Below are 14,811 nucleotides of genomic sequence, written 5' to 3' on the forward strand. Positions count from 1 at the left end.
GTTTAAAGATACAATCCAGGTGACAGATTTCTGAGGAAAGGGCACTACAACACAGCCATGCACAGCCACACACAGATCCTTGCATTTTATTCTGTTAGATGTTTTCTTTTTCATAGTGGACACTGTACAGAATTTAGAAGAAAGTACATTACTCTGTACAAAGTCTTTTATACTATTATTTATATGTATAAACACTTAAGTGTCTTCTATGTATCTCCTTCCTAGTGGTAAGGATGGATGTGCTCCTTCATGTACAAAGTTTTTAAGCATCCTACTTACACTGCAAAATCTTTTACCCTGTAATTCTACAACATTTCCAGCCTTTTCAAGTATTTTCTTGATTTGTGCTTACCTTAAGGCCATTTGCTGTAATGCACTACCACTGGGAAGAGACATCATAAGATCAGAGATTGTCTGAAGAAGGCGATGGAAAGTGTGTGGTAAGGGGTGAGCAGCTTCCCCAGCAATCACTATATCCGACAGAGGGTGCTCACACACTCGTGTGTCTTTTTCCTACAGAGCAAAACAATTTGGGTGTTATTCACAGACTTTCTGAGACAAAAGGTTAAGAAAACAAAAACATTTCTGCTGCTTGCTTTAAGAGTAACTGCAACAATCTAACAATGAATGTGAACTTGACACAGCTCCTGTCAGAGAATTTTCAGAGTACATTACACATGAGCCTCAAACAGGGGATTTGGGAAGTGTAGTGTATACTGCCACATATTTCTCATGATTTAAAGATGTGAAACATTATATGGCAATAATTTTAAAACAAAGAAACAAACCAGAAATAAATAACATATTCCAGCAACTGAAACCAACTTCATCTGAGCAGCAAAATCCACCCATAGCAAACTTAATCACTAAGCTGATGTGATCAGTTGCTGCATCTCATTAGAGCTGTGAAAATAATAATTCTTAGTTAAGGTGTGCCCGTATCAGAAAAGCAGTGTACCAGGTCACACTGCTAAAAAGACTAATTTCAGAACAACTAATTTCAAAACTGGATTAGATTTGAAGTGATAAAGATTATCCTGATTTATTGACAACACTAGCATGATTTTTTTGAGCTATTCATTGTAGACATGATAATGTTTTAAATCAGAGCTAATTCTAGAATAGGTTGTATGCAGATATCTTTTGGAAGTATGGGATGTTAGACTATCATTTTTCAGGCTACATTTTCAGAACTATAGATTTTTCTTAAATCACTGAATTAAGTATACCTATTGCACATATAATTACTTATTTAATTATTTATATACATACACGCAGTATGTAAATTAAGTGTGCATTTTCATAACTAACTATGGACTTTTCTTAGAACACTGAAAAACATAGTACACCAAACCACAAAGCTTCTCTAAAAAATATTTTCTCTCTCATCACAGGGCAAAAATTAGGAATAAAAAGCAAATGCTTTTTTTTTTTTTTTTTTAATTTAGCAATGTGCTTGTGCTTCTTTTGCTTTTCTGTTTCCCAAGAATACTAACAAATAATGCTTTAGAAGACCTCGTGATTCATCAGCATATAGAAAGTGATGATTCAGAAGAAAAATTAATCTATATATACAAAATGAATTCAACTACAATCTAAGGTTTTGCTTCACAGAGGGAGGATTAAGAAATTTTGGTTTTCACATGGAAGTATTTGTAATTTGCCTACAAAATCAGCAGAACCTCACTTACTTGTTCTGCATTTTCTTTATTTGATTTATTTTCTTCATCCTCTTCTTCTTCAGGCTCTACAGGTGCAGGAGTCAGGGAAGCCACAAAATGCCATAATATATCATGAAGAGAAGTTGTTTGAATGACATTACAAAGAAGCCAGTTGAAGGCCTAAAACAAATTACACAAAAGGTGTTACCAACTGGTTAAGCAAACCTGGAATAACACCATTTCCTAAACCATTTATTGAAGGAGGTACACTGATGATTTGGACAGGCAAATAATAATGCAAAAATCTTCAAGTAAGACGTTATTGCCCCGTAGCTAAAACAGCTTATTAAAATGACAACTACAGTACAGCCAACATAGCATAACATTTGAATTTACAGCACATTATTTTAATCATACAAGAGCCATCAGTACATGAATACCTCCATGGCAAAGACTCTGCAAGCAGATTTCCGTAAGGCTTGTTTCATCGCTATCTCAAGTCCTTCCAGATCATGATGCTGGATTACAAATGCCAATACTGGCCACTGGAAATTTCTCTCTCCTTTGGAAAGAGAGCTGTGGGCGGAGATTAACCGAGAAAGTTCAGGAGATGGATGTCTCAGGAGAGAGGACCCCACTTCTATTCAAAAGCATAAAAATATGCAGACATTAGATTCCTTGTGCATTTCAATTGTATAGCCACAGTAAAAATGAAAAGCAATAAAGAACTTAGAACTGATTTTTTTTCTGAGAGAAAACCACATTAAAAAAGCAATATGGAAAAATGATGCTTCAACTGAGAAAGAAAATACCACCTTCACTTTTAAATCAGGCACAGAAGATGCACCACAAATTTTAGAATGACAGTAAATCCTAATCCAATTTTAGGATAATTCTGTGCCGACTACCAAACACCTAATGTTTACTATTATTTTGTTTTATAACTAAAAAGTCACTACATGTATTTATAAAAAATATATTTGTCTACAGTTTCCAAGAAGCATTGCAAATCCTTGAATCATTTGTCCCTGCTTCTGATATCTGTGCTCTTACCTGCATCTCCACTGTTGACTCGTCTCCTGGGGATTGCTTTTACACGTGCTGGCAAAATTGAGTGCTGCTTGTCATATTCTGATGCAACAACTGAGTATGATCTTTGAAAGACTGTGCGCTTTGCAAGATCTGTATCTGTGATTGGACTGGTTTCCAAACTACGAAAAAATCAGTGAAGTAATACACTCATTAGCAAATATATACAGTGTATCTGAATTATACACCAATAATTAATAAGGATACATGCATTTCGTAATCACAATGTTACTACTGCATGAAACTTTGTCTTATGTACCTAAGAACTGGTTTAAATGCTGGAAAAGAAGGAGGACATATTAGAACTACACATGGTGAAAAAGCATGCAGTGCTTTATAAACAAATGTAATGATGAACATGATGAGTTCCAAGAATTTAGGTATTTCTTTCAGAGAAATACAAACATTCAGATCATGCCTATTTTGAAGTTTCAGACCAAACTTCTCCTGAGAATGCGTGTGAAAACATCTATGAAGTGAATTTTTAATATGCAAGCCAACTGAAATTTAGAACTTTATGTGAAGTAATAGTTTCTAACATCATTAGCCTTAAAGTCAAACTTGAATTGCTACGGCTATACCTCTGACATGTTTCACTCCTTACCTTCAGTGGACTTCTTACAGTCTGCAGAAGGACTCCCAGCTTATGCTGTCCCTATAGGCCTCAGGAGACCATGGTGTCCACAGTTTTAATAAAGGAATATACCAATACGATGCACTCTTAAGGAGTTTTGTTAGAAAAGTTCTATTTCTGAAAAGACTACATTATAGATTGTAGTATTCCAATAAACTATTTGTGCAGTCAGTATGAAATACAACAAATTGAAATAAAAACAGATTAAAAGCAAATTTTCTCTTCATTACATCCTCACTATAATATGAGGAATCACTGACATCTGAGAACACTGAAGATCTAAGTAGATTCTGGACTATTGTTAATAGAAAGAGCCATTTTTTCCCTGGTGAAACAAAAATTTTTATATCTTCTTGAATTAGATCACAGTAAACATTACATGACAAGAAAGTAGATTAACCTGAGAGAAAACATCTAGCACTCTCGGTCCTAGACAGCATTGTCATTTCTTCTGTGACATTTTTATGTCCCACAGAACAAAGCAGCAACATCTGCTCTGAAAAGTGTAAGGCAATGAAATTTCCTACTGTTCAAGCTTCCCTTCGGAATGAAATCCTGAAAGGAGAACAACAGCTACTTCCTTTCAAAAAGCCTGCACTCAATCAGTTGTGGTTAAGAACAGATATAGAGTCAAAAAAACCTGCTACATTTTCAGAGTTTGCAACATTTACAGTCCTTGGATTACTGATCTTTAGATCACTTCTTCAGTTCTGTAGATTCTGGAGAATTTTTCTCTATGGGGAAAAATAAGCAGGACTGAAGTAGAGGCTATGGATAAATTTCCCTGTATGCTAAGAGTCCTTATCAACTGAACAATTTTTTTTGTATTTGGGTTGCAAACCCAGGATCTTTCTAGAGAGAAGTAACTGAAGAACAGTAAAAAGTTTCAGTTCTGATTCGTATGTTCCTTGCATATTTACATATTCAAACATATTTCACTGCTATCAGTTGAAAATACACCTGATATGCTATGATTCACTGAAAATTTCCTAACTACAGCTTCATATGCTTTTGGCTTTTACGCTGCCATTTCAGAAACTGATCTGATACTTCAGCTTCTTAACTGCAGCAATGCTTTCCTTTTTTTTTAACTGGTGTTATGCTGCTGCTTTAACATTTGTGTGTAGTACCTAGAATTACAAGGAAGTACCTTGGGGGCATAGATTTCATGTTACTCTCTGGTTCTTCAAAGACATTCGGGCTTGCGTCAGGAGTAACGGAGATGTACGGTGCAGGTACTGAAGTTGAACGCAAGTATCTCATCTCATCCTGGAACAGGTTGTCATCCTGGTACCCGACAAAATTTTCATGATGATGCCTACACCAAATGAGATTTTTAAATTAGAATTAGGATTAAAAATTGCTGAAACACACAGGTACACTAAAGTCGTTTGCTGATACACTTTATCAGCCAATGCTAGTCAAACACTCTTCACATATTAATGCTTTTAAGCTGGTTATGACTTTGAAGTGTTCATGGAAGATACAGCGGCATTCTCGAGCAACAGGTAGCGGGGATCACCTTTTTCTATCTTTTAGTATTTTCATCAGGTATTTCCAGAATGTATTTTGGTTCTGAAAGTCTACCCAACATACATGGACACTAGAGTGAAATTTATCTAGAATTACCAAGAAAGCACAAGTCTTCTGGTTTCCTTTTTTACTATTTTTAACTGTGAAGAGAAAAAAGGAGCATGTATGTCTGCTATTAACACACTAAGTTAAACTCTTTTGGAAATTCTAAATTCTTTGGACGGAAATGGAACTGCTTTAAAATATTTAGCATCTGAAAGCTACTTAGGGCATATCTGACTCTAGAAGAAAATACAATCTAAAAGATTGAACAAGATCATGGATCAAAAGAGACAGAAGAAAAAAATCATGAAGAATTAAGAAAATGTCTTTTTCCATGTAAGCTTTAGTTTAGTTTACACACATATTTTTATCCAATACTCTGCACAGATGAGTGTTAAAATCAATATTCATACATGTTCTTTAATTACCTTGCTAATGTCTGTAGATAGAGACATGGCATCTTAATGGGAAAGTCTTCAGAAATTCCTTCTTTTAGACTGGGAAGTTGAGATTGGAAAGCCTTTGCAGGGTTATAGCAGAGCATACTGGGCTCAGCAGCACTACTCAGCGACAGTAAATACAGAGCATTGGCTTTAATCACTTGATGAGCTTCCATAGTTGGCAAGGCACGAGGTGTCTTAACTTGCATTGGTTTTCTCCTAGATTGTTTAATCTAGATAGATTTAAATAAGGCATAATTAAATTCACCACAAGAAAACCTGATGACCTATTTCATAATACAGCTGCTTAATTCTACCTGATGTAAAATGCCTCCTATGACAAAACACATTTCTATTATTTTCCTACCTTTGCAAACATTTAATAGTTTGATAGTTCTGACATTTGCCTCAAGATTAATTTTGTGTGCAAAAAGTTTAAAAAAGTTTATTTAAAAATAAAGTTAACCTCATTAATATCAACATATTTACATACTTTGAGCAAGATTTTGAAATTAGTCCTTGAAGACCACTACAAGAAAAACACCTCTTGTACTATTCCCATTAAAAACTCTTCTAGTGGCATCTTGTATGCAAAGATCTGGATCGTTATTACGATCATTAAAAAAAACTTTAAACATGAAGTTAAAACAGCTCTCATTTTAGCAAACAAATAAAACTATTCAAAATTAAATAAACTGACAGATCTTTAACAAAATTATTACATTCAATCCTATGGTTATACAGAGATAAAAAATAAAATTACTTTACAAATTTGAGCACGCTATCATCTGAAGGGAAGAAAACTTGTCAGAAGCCAGCAAAGTTTCTATTTCATTATCTTAAACCTGACAATGAGGATAAGAGGATATTCCTAAATTATGAAGCTCCAAATTTCTTAAACTAGCCCCTCTTTTCCAGTTGTGAACACAGCACTACTAAGCAGATAGAAAGTTAAACATAAGAGCTGAAAATACCTTCTCTCTTGCGGCTGCTTGCTTTTCCCGGAGATACTTTTCTCTGCACCGATCACACACCAAATACCAGGTGCTCCCTCCAATGCCACCATCGCCACAATTCCCAGCCCATCCTCCACAGAAGTGCCCAATGCTGTTGTACCCTTGGCCACCTGCATAGCGGCCACAGCCTACAGGAGGGAAAGGTGAGAACAACTGATTTCAAATGCAGGATTCTTATTCTATTGTTTATTGCTGTAAAAGCAGGATGAAGAGGGGAAAAAGGAAGATGCATGTCTTTTCCTGGCCTAATTTTCTATTTTTCTGTATGTCCGCATTGGTTACAAAACAAGTTCTTCACTGCTCTTATCCATGTGTTCTACCAGTGTCTAAAGAATACAAAGGCACTGCAGTTTTTAAGTTTTATAAAGAACTTATCCAAAGCATGAACAGATCCCTATTCAGGCAGCTAAGTTATGGTTAAGGTGAGCATTATAGCTAGCCAACAATATCTGTAATTTAACAAACACAAAAATCTCGCCTCCTAGCTAACAGAGCTTAAGAGGGAATGGAGGGTATTCTTTTGCTGAATAGAGTTTCTCTGAAAGATTCAGGACTTTAACTTTAAAGACACAGAGCTAAAAAAAAGTCGAGACCAACAAGTACATAAAAAATAAGAAGTCGGAAACACGAGTTTCCAACTCTTGACAGTAGAACAAAAACTTCTGTCAATGTAGAAACTCTAACTGACCAATCTCATTTTTTATTTCAGTTTTCTCAGCACAGTTTCAAATCCTAAAGTGTAAAACACAGCATGTTTCTGAAGAGCAACTGTAAAGTCAGAGCATTATTCTGACCTTGTTTCAAACAACTTAGAAACTTAAAATTATACTAACTACTTAAACTTATACCAAAGATGTGCAACTGATCTGTATGCAAGTACAACTTTTAATTTAGTGTATATAATAAAAAGCATAGCCTGACATTTTCCCAACAGCAATGAACACCAAATCATGTGTGTGAAATACACTTTATGGATGGACATGGGAATTAAAAATATGGAGTCTTACCTGGATGAGCTTGTCTCATGTGGTAAGTCACTGGATATGGATGGGATTCTCCACACAACTCACAGATGGTATCTTTTTCAGGTCCTCCCACTGCAAGCTGGGCCATCTCACCAAAAAGATTTCCCCTTGGCCTAGCCTCAACCTTTTCTTTTTTCTTTTTCTCCTTTTTGGCTTTCTTGTTATCTTTGTCACTTTCCTTCTTCTTTAAGACCGCACAAGAACCAGGACTTGGAAAAATCATGTTTTGGGAAGCTGCTTTAATAGTTGCTAAAGAAATATCTTCCCAGAAAGCTACTAAGTGTTGCAGTGTTAATGGAAGAGGAGACTTGGATTTCATTGTGTGATGACTGGATGTTTCAAAGGAGGTAGTTTCAGTTTTTCCATCCTCACACTTTTCATGCAGAGGTGGTTCTTTTAACATTGAGAGGACTTTGTTTTTATTGATGCTACCCATTTTAGATATGTCTGGTCCGTGAGGTGAGATGTTGAACATGTTAAGAGCAGATGATATTTCCAATGAATGTCTATTTTTCAACTTGGTTTCTTTTTCCTCTGCAGGTTGTTGAGTAAGACTGCTTCGTATGGGTGCATGCTCTTTGGACAGTTCTGGATTAAACTTCAAGAAAGATGAGCATGCCATGGCATCGTGAACTATTCCTTCATGCCAAAGAAATGCGGCAAATACGGCTCGAGCACATTCTGCAACAGAAGGTGACATTGCTTGCTTGGCAGGCTCTATGGGCTTTGATCCATCTCCTTTGAAAAGGAAGTTGGATTTTTCCTTTTTGGGCCTAGTGTGCCTGCCAGCACATTTACGGCTCACTTTTGGAGATGCTCTCATGTCTTGCTCATCCTTCAGCGGTGCTTTTCCAATGCTGAAATGAACTTTATTAGAACCATCATCCAGACTTCTGAATTCGGTGTTGTCTTCGCAGGTGGTATCTGTAATGCTGTCAGTCTTTAAAGTACTCGAAGTACAGACTTCAACTACCTCACTGTGAAGATTCTCTTGTACGACATGAGGGGAAGGAGCTCTATTTTCAGTTTCTGGTGCAGCTTTTCCATCTTTTGTAGTAATTTTTGGTTTGGGGGAAGTGGATCTCCCCCTTAAGGGTTCTGTTAGCGGCACTTTCTTTTTGCGAAGGGTGTCTGGATCTAACGTGTAAGAATCTGACTTGGAGCGCTCTCGAGGAGGATCAAGCTTTGTTTTTACAGGGGATGAAGCTTTCTGAGGTAGAGTTTTGTCATTGGGTGACGAGGATCGCGGAGAACTAGCACCAGATCTAACGCCTGTCAGTGTCTTTGTCTTTGGAGAAGTTGACCGGGTTCCTGGCCCTGGAGATTCAGCTCTCAGACCAGGAGTCGTCCTTCCATCAGTTTTTAGTGTTTGCAAAGTGTTATGATTTGGTGACAAAGACCTGCTGTGCGAGTCTGAGCGCAACTTTGCGGCGTCTGATTTCAGCATGAGGCACTCGCTGGCCGATAAGCCATCGGTATTTCTGGGCTTCTTCTGCTCGGCAGTGGCTCGGTTCATTCGCACGTCAAGCTTGGGTGACCTGCAGTCAGCTCTGTGCTTGGATGCCATGTCTGATTTTCCTGCTGGAGAAATCGGTCTAGCAGCTCCTGTGAAATTCATTCGGTCACCTGTATAATGTTTCATAATTGAACTGTTACATGCTGACAGGGACACCCTTCATAGTACAAAACAAAGACTGACGACCTGAACACAAGGTAAGTATCAAACACATGCTTCTGTTCACAACAAAATGAAAGGAAACATGAAGCCATCTTTTTCCCCCTGGAATACTTTCAATACATTTCTTTTCCCAAAGGTACACAGAAACAAGTGTTAGGAAGTTTTTACAGAGAAAATACTACTATGGATGTTACCAAAAGGCACAGTTCATTCTTTCTACAAAACACTAGTAAAGGAAGCACAATTTACATCTTTAGGTGAAATTCCAGGAGTTAACTAAGTCTACCACAGTTGCAACAGAAAACAGGGACTATTTATCTATTATTTCAATGTGTGACAGGCTGACTGCAACACGAGACTTGCACAGAGATCACATGTATTGCCAGATTTATTTTCTTCAATGCTCAAAAGCCAGGAATTGTAGGAAGTAAACACTGTTAGTAAAGCAAATTGGGCAAGAGGCTTGCAAATATGCTCAAAATGACTCAAATGGACAATCTATGGAATCTACTTTTTCAAGTCCAAAATCTACCCCATGTTCTGCTACCAAAACACTTAAACCCCCCCTCTAAAAGAAGAAATCCACTTTTTTCAACCACTAAGTTAAATGGCCAATTCTGGTCAATGATGCCCTCCTACTTGTACATACATGAATCTACAGAGCTGTAAGACTACAAGAACTACAGGCAGCTTTGTACAAGTACATACAAAACAAGTATATGCAAAAGTAGCTTATTGAGGCAATCTGCTTCTGATACATCTGCGAACCAAGTCTCTCTTGTAGAATTGCATTTTGAAAATTAATCCAAGCAATATGGAAATTACTGGCAAGCAATGTAGCAGTTAATACAGCTGTCTCTCCATAAATCCTTACTGCAAAATCTTGAATGCAGAGTTAAATCCTTTTGATTTGAATGGGTTTTCACTAGTCAAACACAAGAAGTGCTTACCTAGTAAGCCTGCAGAATTAGTACACAGTACCTAAGAATATTTTACTTTTCTAGATATTAAAAGGTTATTTGCATTTTTTGGGCATGTTTTTGGGAAAGCAACTATTTGTTAAAAAATAAAGTTTCAATTAATCAGAGAATATTTGAAAATTTAATCCCTGATTTATAATGGGAACAGGATAGACAGCCACCTTTTATCTAGGACCTTCAGTATTAGAAGATGTGAAATCAGTGTCTACTTTCTAATGCATTATGGGATCTGAAGCAACTTCATGTAGTTCTCAATCACCAACCCTTACTCCTACCTTAGAAAATACATAGATGCAATTTTTTCCTACTATTATCTCTCACAATATAAAAAACAACAAGGAAAAATTTAGAAAAATTTTGAGCAAAATTTAGCAACCAAGATGCTTCCTCAGGTTATAAAAAATTATTATTTATTTGCTATTTCCATATTTAAATAACTTCCAATAAAATTAACAACAGGAAAAAAGTGAAGGAAATGAATTATATTGGAATATTTAACAAGCCTGAAAGTTAGAATATTTTTCTGCCTTCCAAGACATGGCAGAAGTTCATACTTTTCTGAGCAGAGAAGAAATACTGTCTCTATACTCAAGAATATACATCAAATGTAAGCAATAGAGAATATACCAAGTATTTATTATCCTAATCAATTTTGAGAGTCTAATCTGTCTTCATTTTTACAAGTTCTATAATTGTTTTTCTCTTGGAAGGGGGAAGTTGGACTAAGAAGGCAAGAAATAACATGGTAAATTGTGGTTTGTAAAATGACTGTTCCTGCCAAAAGACAAAAAAAGTTTTGAAATATCAGTCCAAGAATTTCAACCATTCCAGCTTAATTATTCACCAGTTTTACTCATCAGCTATTTTGAGATGACTATTTTGTGACAAATTCTGAAATGCAAATTAGAATTACTCTTATACACATTTTTCCCAGTCTCCCAGATAAGAAAATACTTCAGATTCAAAGTTTTACAGAATGCCTCATAAAAGAGAAAAAAAAAAGTGAAAAGATGACAATCATTTTAGAGTACATATAACACTTCAAGCCATTCAGCAAAGTTTCAAATTTAAAGTACATGCATGATTAGCAAATACCAATGAGGAAAACATTCCAGAACAAAACTGCTTATGAAAGCTAAAGCCTAACAATGGCTTCCAACAACAAAAGTATCTTGTTTTTTGAAAAAAAAAAAGGTTTGGATTTGCACATATAGAGATAAATAATCTTAAGCAGCATCCAAGAGTATCAGCACAAAAGAAAAATCTCCCAAAGGAAAAAGTGCATAAAACAGCAAGCTGCTTTGTTTGTAAGCAAAAAAAGGAAAAAAGTCCCAGATTTTATTTCCTGTTTCTTCTTATATACTTCTTTTGCCTATTGTTTGAAAACAGCTGTAATTAGACTAACAGTCATTTTCCATTTTGCAAAGCAGAGACAGCTAGACTGTGTATCATGGAGCTGTTGCAACTCAGGAAGGCAACACTGAATGATTACATCAGATGAGCTCCCAACAAATACCAAACTTGAACATTCGCTTTCAAAACATTATTTTCTTATATGAATGAAATGAAAATGAATGGAAGGAAAAGAAAAAGAAACCCAAAACATTTTGCAGGTAAAAAATCTGAATAACCTTGCTATGTTGGCATGCATACCCACCCTTCAGTTTGTGAGAGAGAGATGAAATAGCAGAGGCAGGCCCAGCTACATCACTACTTTTGTAAATACGCTCACGAGAAGCAAGGCAGCAGGATGGAGTTTCTACAGTGGAAAACAGTTGCACAGAAGCAGCACAGATTCAATGGAAAAGCAGCAAAGATAAAAACAAGCATTTCAAATGATATGCATCTTCTTTGTTATGCATTCTGAATTCAGTGTTTAGATTCCTACATTAGTTATAAATGACAGACAGTAGTTTGTAGTAGAATGGAGTAGATCAGCTTCCTTGATCTAAAAATGCTGCAATTTCAATCTTAGCTTCTGGGATCTAAAAATGTAATACATGAGGGCTAGCCAATGGCATTTATGGTTTATTATAAAAACCAGCAGCGTCTAGTTTTGAACTGAACCCGGGTTTGAGATGTTAACATTTAATCTGTAAATTCAGAAATTAATTATTTAGAACGTCAATATGGTCTTTCAGATGATCAATTTACACATTCTTTTGTGAAAATTAGAGAACATCTCATTTAGTTTTGGAGTCATGTTAATCACTGGAAAGAATGATTAAAAAAAATACATTAAACACACCAAAACTCTGTTTTCAAAAGTGATTGCACCTCAATAATGTAATGTTTTGAAAAACGTCACTTATGTAATGTGGAGTTGCTCAATACAAGAAACATAACTAGCAGTAGATGAATGTCTACCAAACAGTACACAGATGGAAAAAAAACCTCTATCAGCTCTTAAAAGTAATTCTGATTTAAGAAAAATTCTGATGTCATCCAAGATAACTTCAGTAGAGTGTACTGACACCAAATCTGTTAGAAGTACAACTCCACAAAAATGAAACTTGGAGAGAAATAATTGGGACTTTTCATTTCATTCTATAATTTTTTTTCTGGTTTTAAGTCCCATTCCTTTGGGAAAAAAAGGTAAAATTCTTACTAAAATAATAATTGTAAAGAGAAAGTGTCTGTTAGAAGATACTGTTTTAGATACACCCTTTTGTACATATGGAGTAAGGTATTTGTACTGAAAATAAATGATTTCAATTCCTACATTATTTAAGACATCTTTTTGTTCTGGTAATACATTTAGTAGCTTGTACACTCAACTCAACAAGTGTGCTGCCTTATGCAGGCTTGCAATACCTTCTGCTCATGCAATGAGCTATGGTTCTAGAAACTCTGCAAAGAGAAGGTGTTCATATATGTGAAGTAAGAATTTCATTCTCTAAAGAAAGAAACTAATCCTTAATTTCTCAACACTCTATTAACAGAGATTTAACACCAGTATTACCTACTTTTGATACCTACAACTGATTTGTTGGAGAGATCCAATAACAACTATATAGCTTCTGAGCAACAGGATGTCATTCAGTCAATTTTTAAAGGTAAAAGGTAGGCAAACATTAGAAGCCCAAAACAGCAGTAGCAGCAGTTTAATTTCCTCAAACACTGCAATCAACGTATCTTTCTTCACCTCCTGAAAATGCCAAATGTCATACTAACAGCAGGACTAAGACTTTTTTTAGAAATTCTTTTGCCATGAATAAAAGAAAGCACAGAGGAAAAAAAAACTTGAATATTATAAAAGAAAAATGCATTTAGTATGGTTAAAGTAGGAGTATGAATTAAAGCAAAAGCTGAAATATGGTATAATGAGAAAAATATTAGCAATATTCTATACCAATGGTGGGGCTTGGAACACTAATACTTGAGCCACAAAAGTGTATTAACTGGAATAAGTGCCCCTGTGCTGGAAAGGTACATAAAAAAAAAAATTAAAGAATTCTAGGCTTTTCTAATTTGCAACTAAAACTTTTGACGAGGATGGCTTTGGATTGACCTGGCCATATGTATGTACCCTTGTCTATAGAACCTGAAAAGCCTAGGTTATGAGACCATTTAACTTAGCTCAAATTTTCAGGAATGATACCTTGGCAATATGCAGCCAAGGTATTATTATTTTTAATTTTTAAATTATGAAAAAACAGTTAGACCAGTTGTCATTGGTTTAACTGATGATTAAGTCACACATAAAACAGATCACCACGCCTTGTTGAGAAGATTCTCTCCCCTCATTTTACTGAAACACTACCAAGAAGCACATCTTATGTGCTCCATATGTGTGCTGTCTTTTGTGCCCCCTCTACAGTTTTAGAAAATGCAGAGAGAAGCACTGTGGTTCTAAATGCAATTTCACCAGCACATAGATGGGAAAGGAACAAAACCAAAAAGAAACTGATCACACAATACTGAAAGGATGTATCGAACTCCTGACAAGAATGGCAGGAGCTGATGATGGATGGTTGGACTGCAGCTCTGCAGCACAGACTGGAAAGGAAGCAGCCTGACAGGACACTGTATTGAATAACAGCTCAACACTGCAGCTTCAGCCTGGACAGGAAGCAGTACCTGAAGCAAGCTGCCAGTGCTGCACTGGAGGGAGGTTAACATATCAGAAGTCACGGGGGGTCCAAAGCTTTTTAGCCCAGAAACCCATTCCTCATTTGCACAATCAATTCAGGTGTGAGGAAACATGGCATAAAGGTCTAACACTGGTGACTGCAAAGTCTCACACTTCTCTCCTTAACTTCAGAGCTCAACAGCCAACCATCAAATTTTGGTAACTGATGCTGGGCAACATGCCAAGATCCTTCTACCCACACTGGCCACACCAAAGGAGATTTATGACCTAGCACATACTGCTGAAGCTGGAGAAACAAGATCTTCCATGACCCTCTAGACTTTCTTACTTCTCCTACACACAGAACTCAACAGAAATTTGAGTCTTTTATGCTTTTAACAAAGTTGATTGACAGATAAATCAAGCAACCAGTAATAATCTAGTGGGCATGGGTGTTTGCAGTCCCAAGCAAATCTGTTACTGATGATCTTCTCAGAAGTAAGCACAAGTAGGCTGCAGCAATTACAGCCTGTTTTCCTCAAATATGCAAGCAAGAAACATATATAAACTTGTGATTTTAATGGGAAAAAAAATCTTGCTAAGGCTCCAAGTCAATATAGATGTTTGTGTACTCCAAGGTA

General features: G+C 36.1%; 1 protein-coding gene across 19 annotated transcripts in view; it reads right to left on the reverse strand.

The window, feature by feature from the left end:
• Positions 1–14,811, reverse strand: part of MYCBP2 (MYC binding protein 2) — a 168,285-nt gene that overhangs the window by 21,230 nt on the left and 132,244 nt on the right. For all 19 annotated transcript variants that reach the window (XM_050972392.1, XM_050972403.1, XM_050972438.1 and 16 more), the window contains 8 exons: positions 7,423–9,066; positions 6,374–6,543; positions 5,388–5,632; positions 4,535–4,702; positions 2,715–2,872; positions 2,102–2,301; positions 1,692–1,841; positions 353–513 (listed from right to left, as the gene is read on the reverse strand). In XM_050972392.1, the coding sequence (XP_050828349.1) occupies positions 353–513; positions 1,692–1,841; positions 2,102–2,301; positions 2,715–2,872; positions 4,535–4,702; positions 5,388–5,632; positions 6,374–6,543; positions 7,423–9,066 (2,896 nt within the window). The remainder of the gene's footprint in view (positions 1–352; positions 514–1,691; positions 1,842–2,101; positions 2,302–2,714; positions 2,873–4,534; positions 4,703–5,387; positions 5,633–6,373; positions 6,544–7,422; positions 9,067–14,811) is intronic.

The sequence above is a fragment of the Serinus canaria genome, chromosome 1 (genome assembly GCF_022539315.1).
Source record: "Serinus canaria isolate serCan28SL12 chromosome 1, serCan2020, whole genome shotgun sequence".
NCBI lineage: Eukaryota > Metazoa > Chordata > Aves > Passeriformes > Fringillidae > Serinus > Serinus canaria.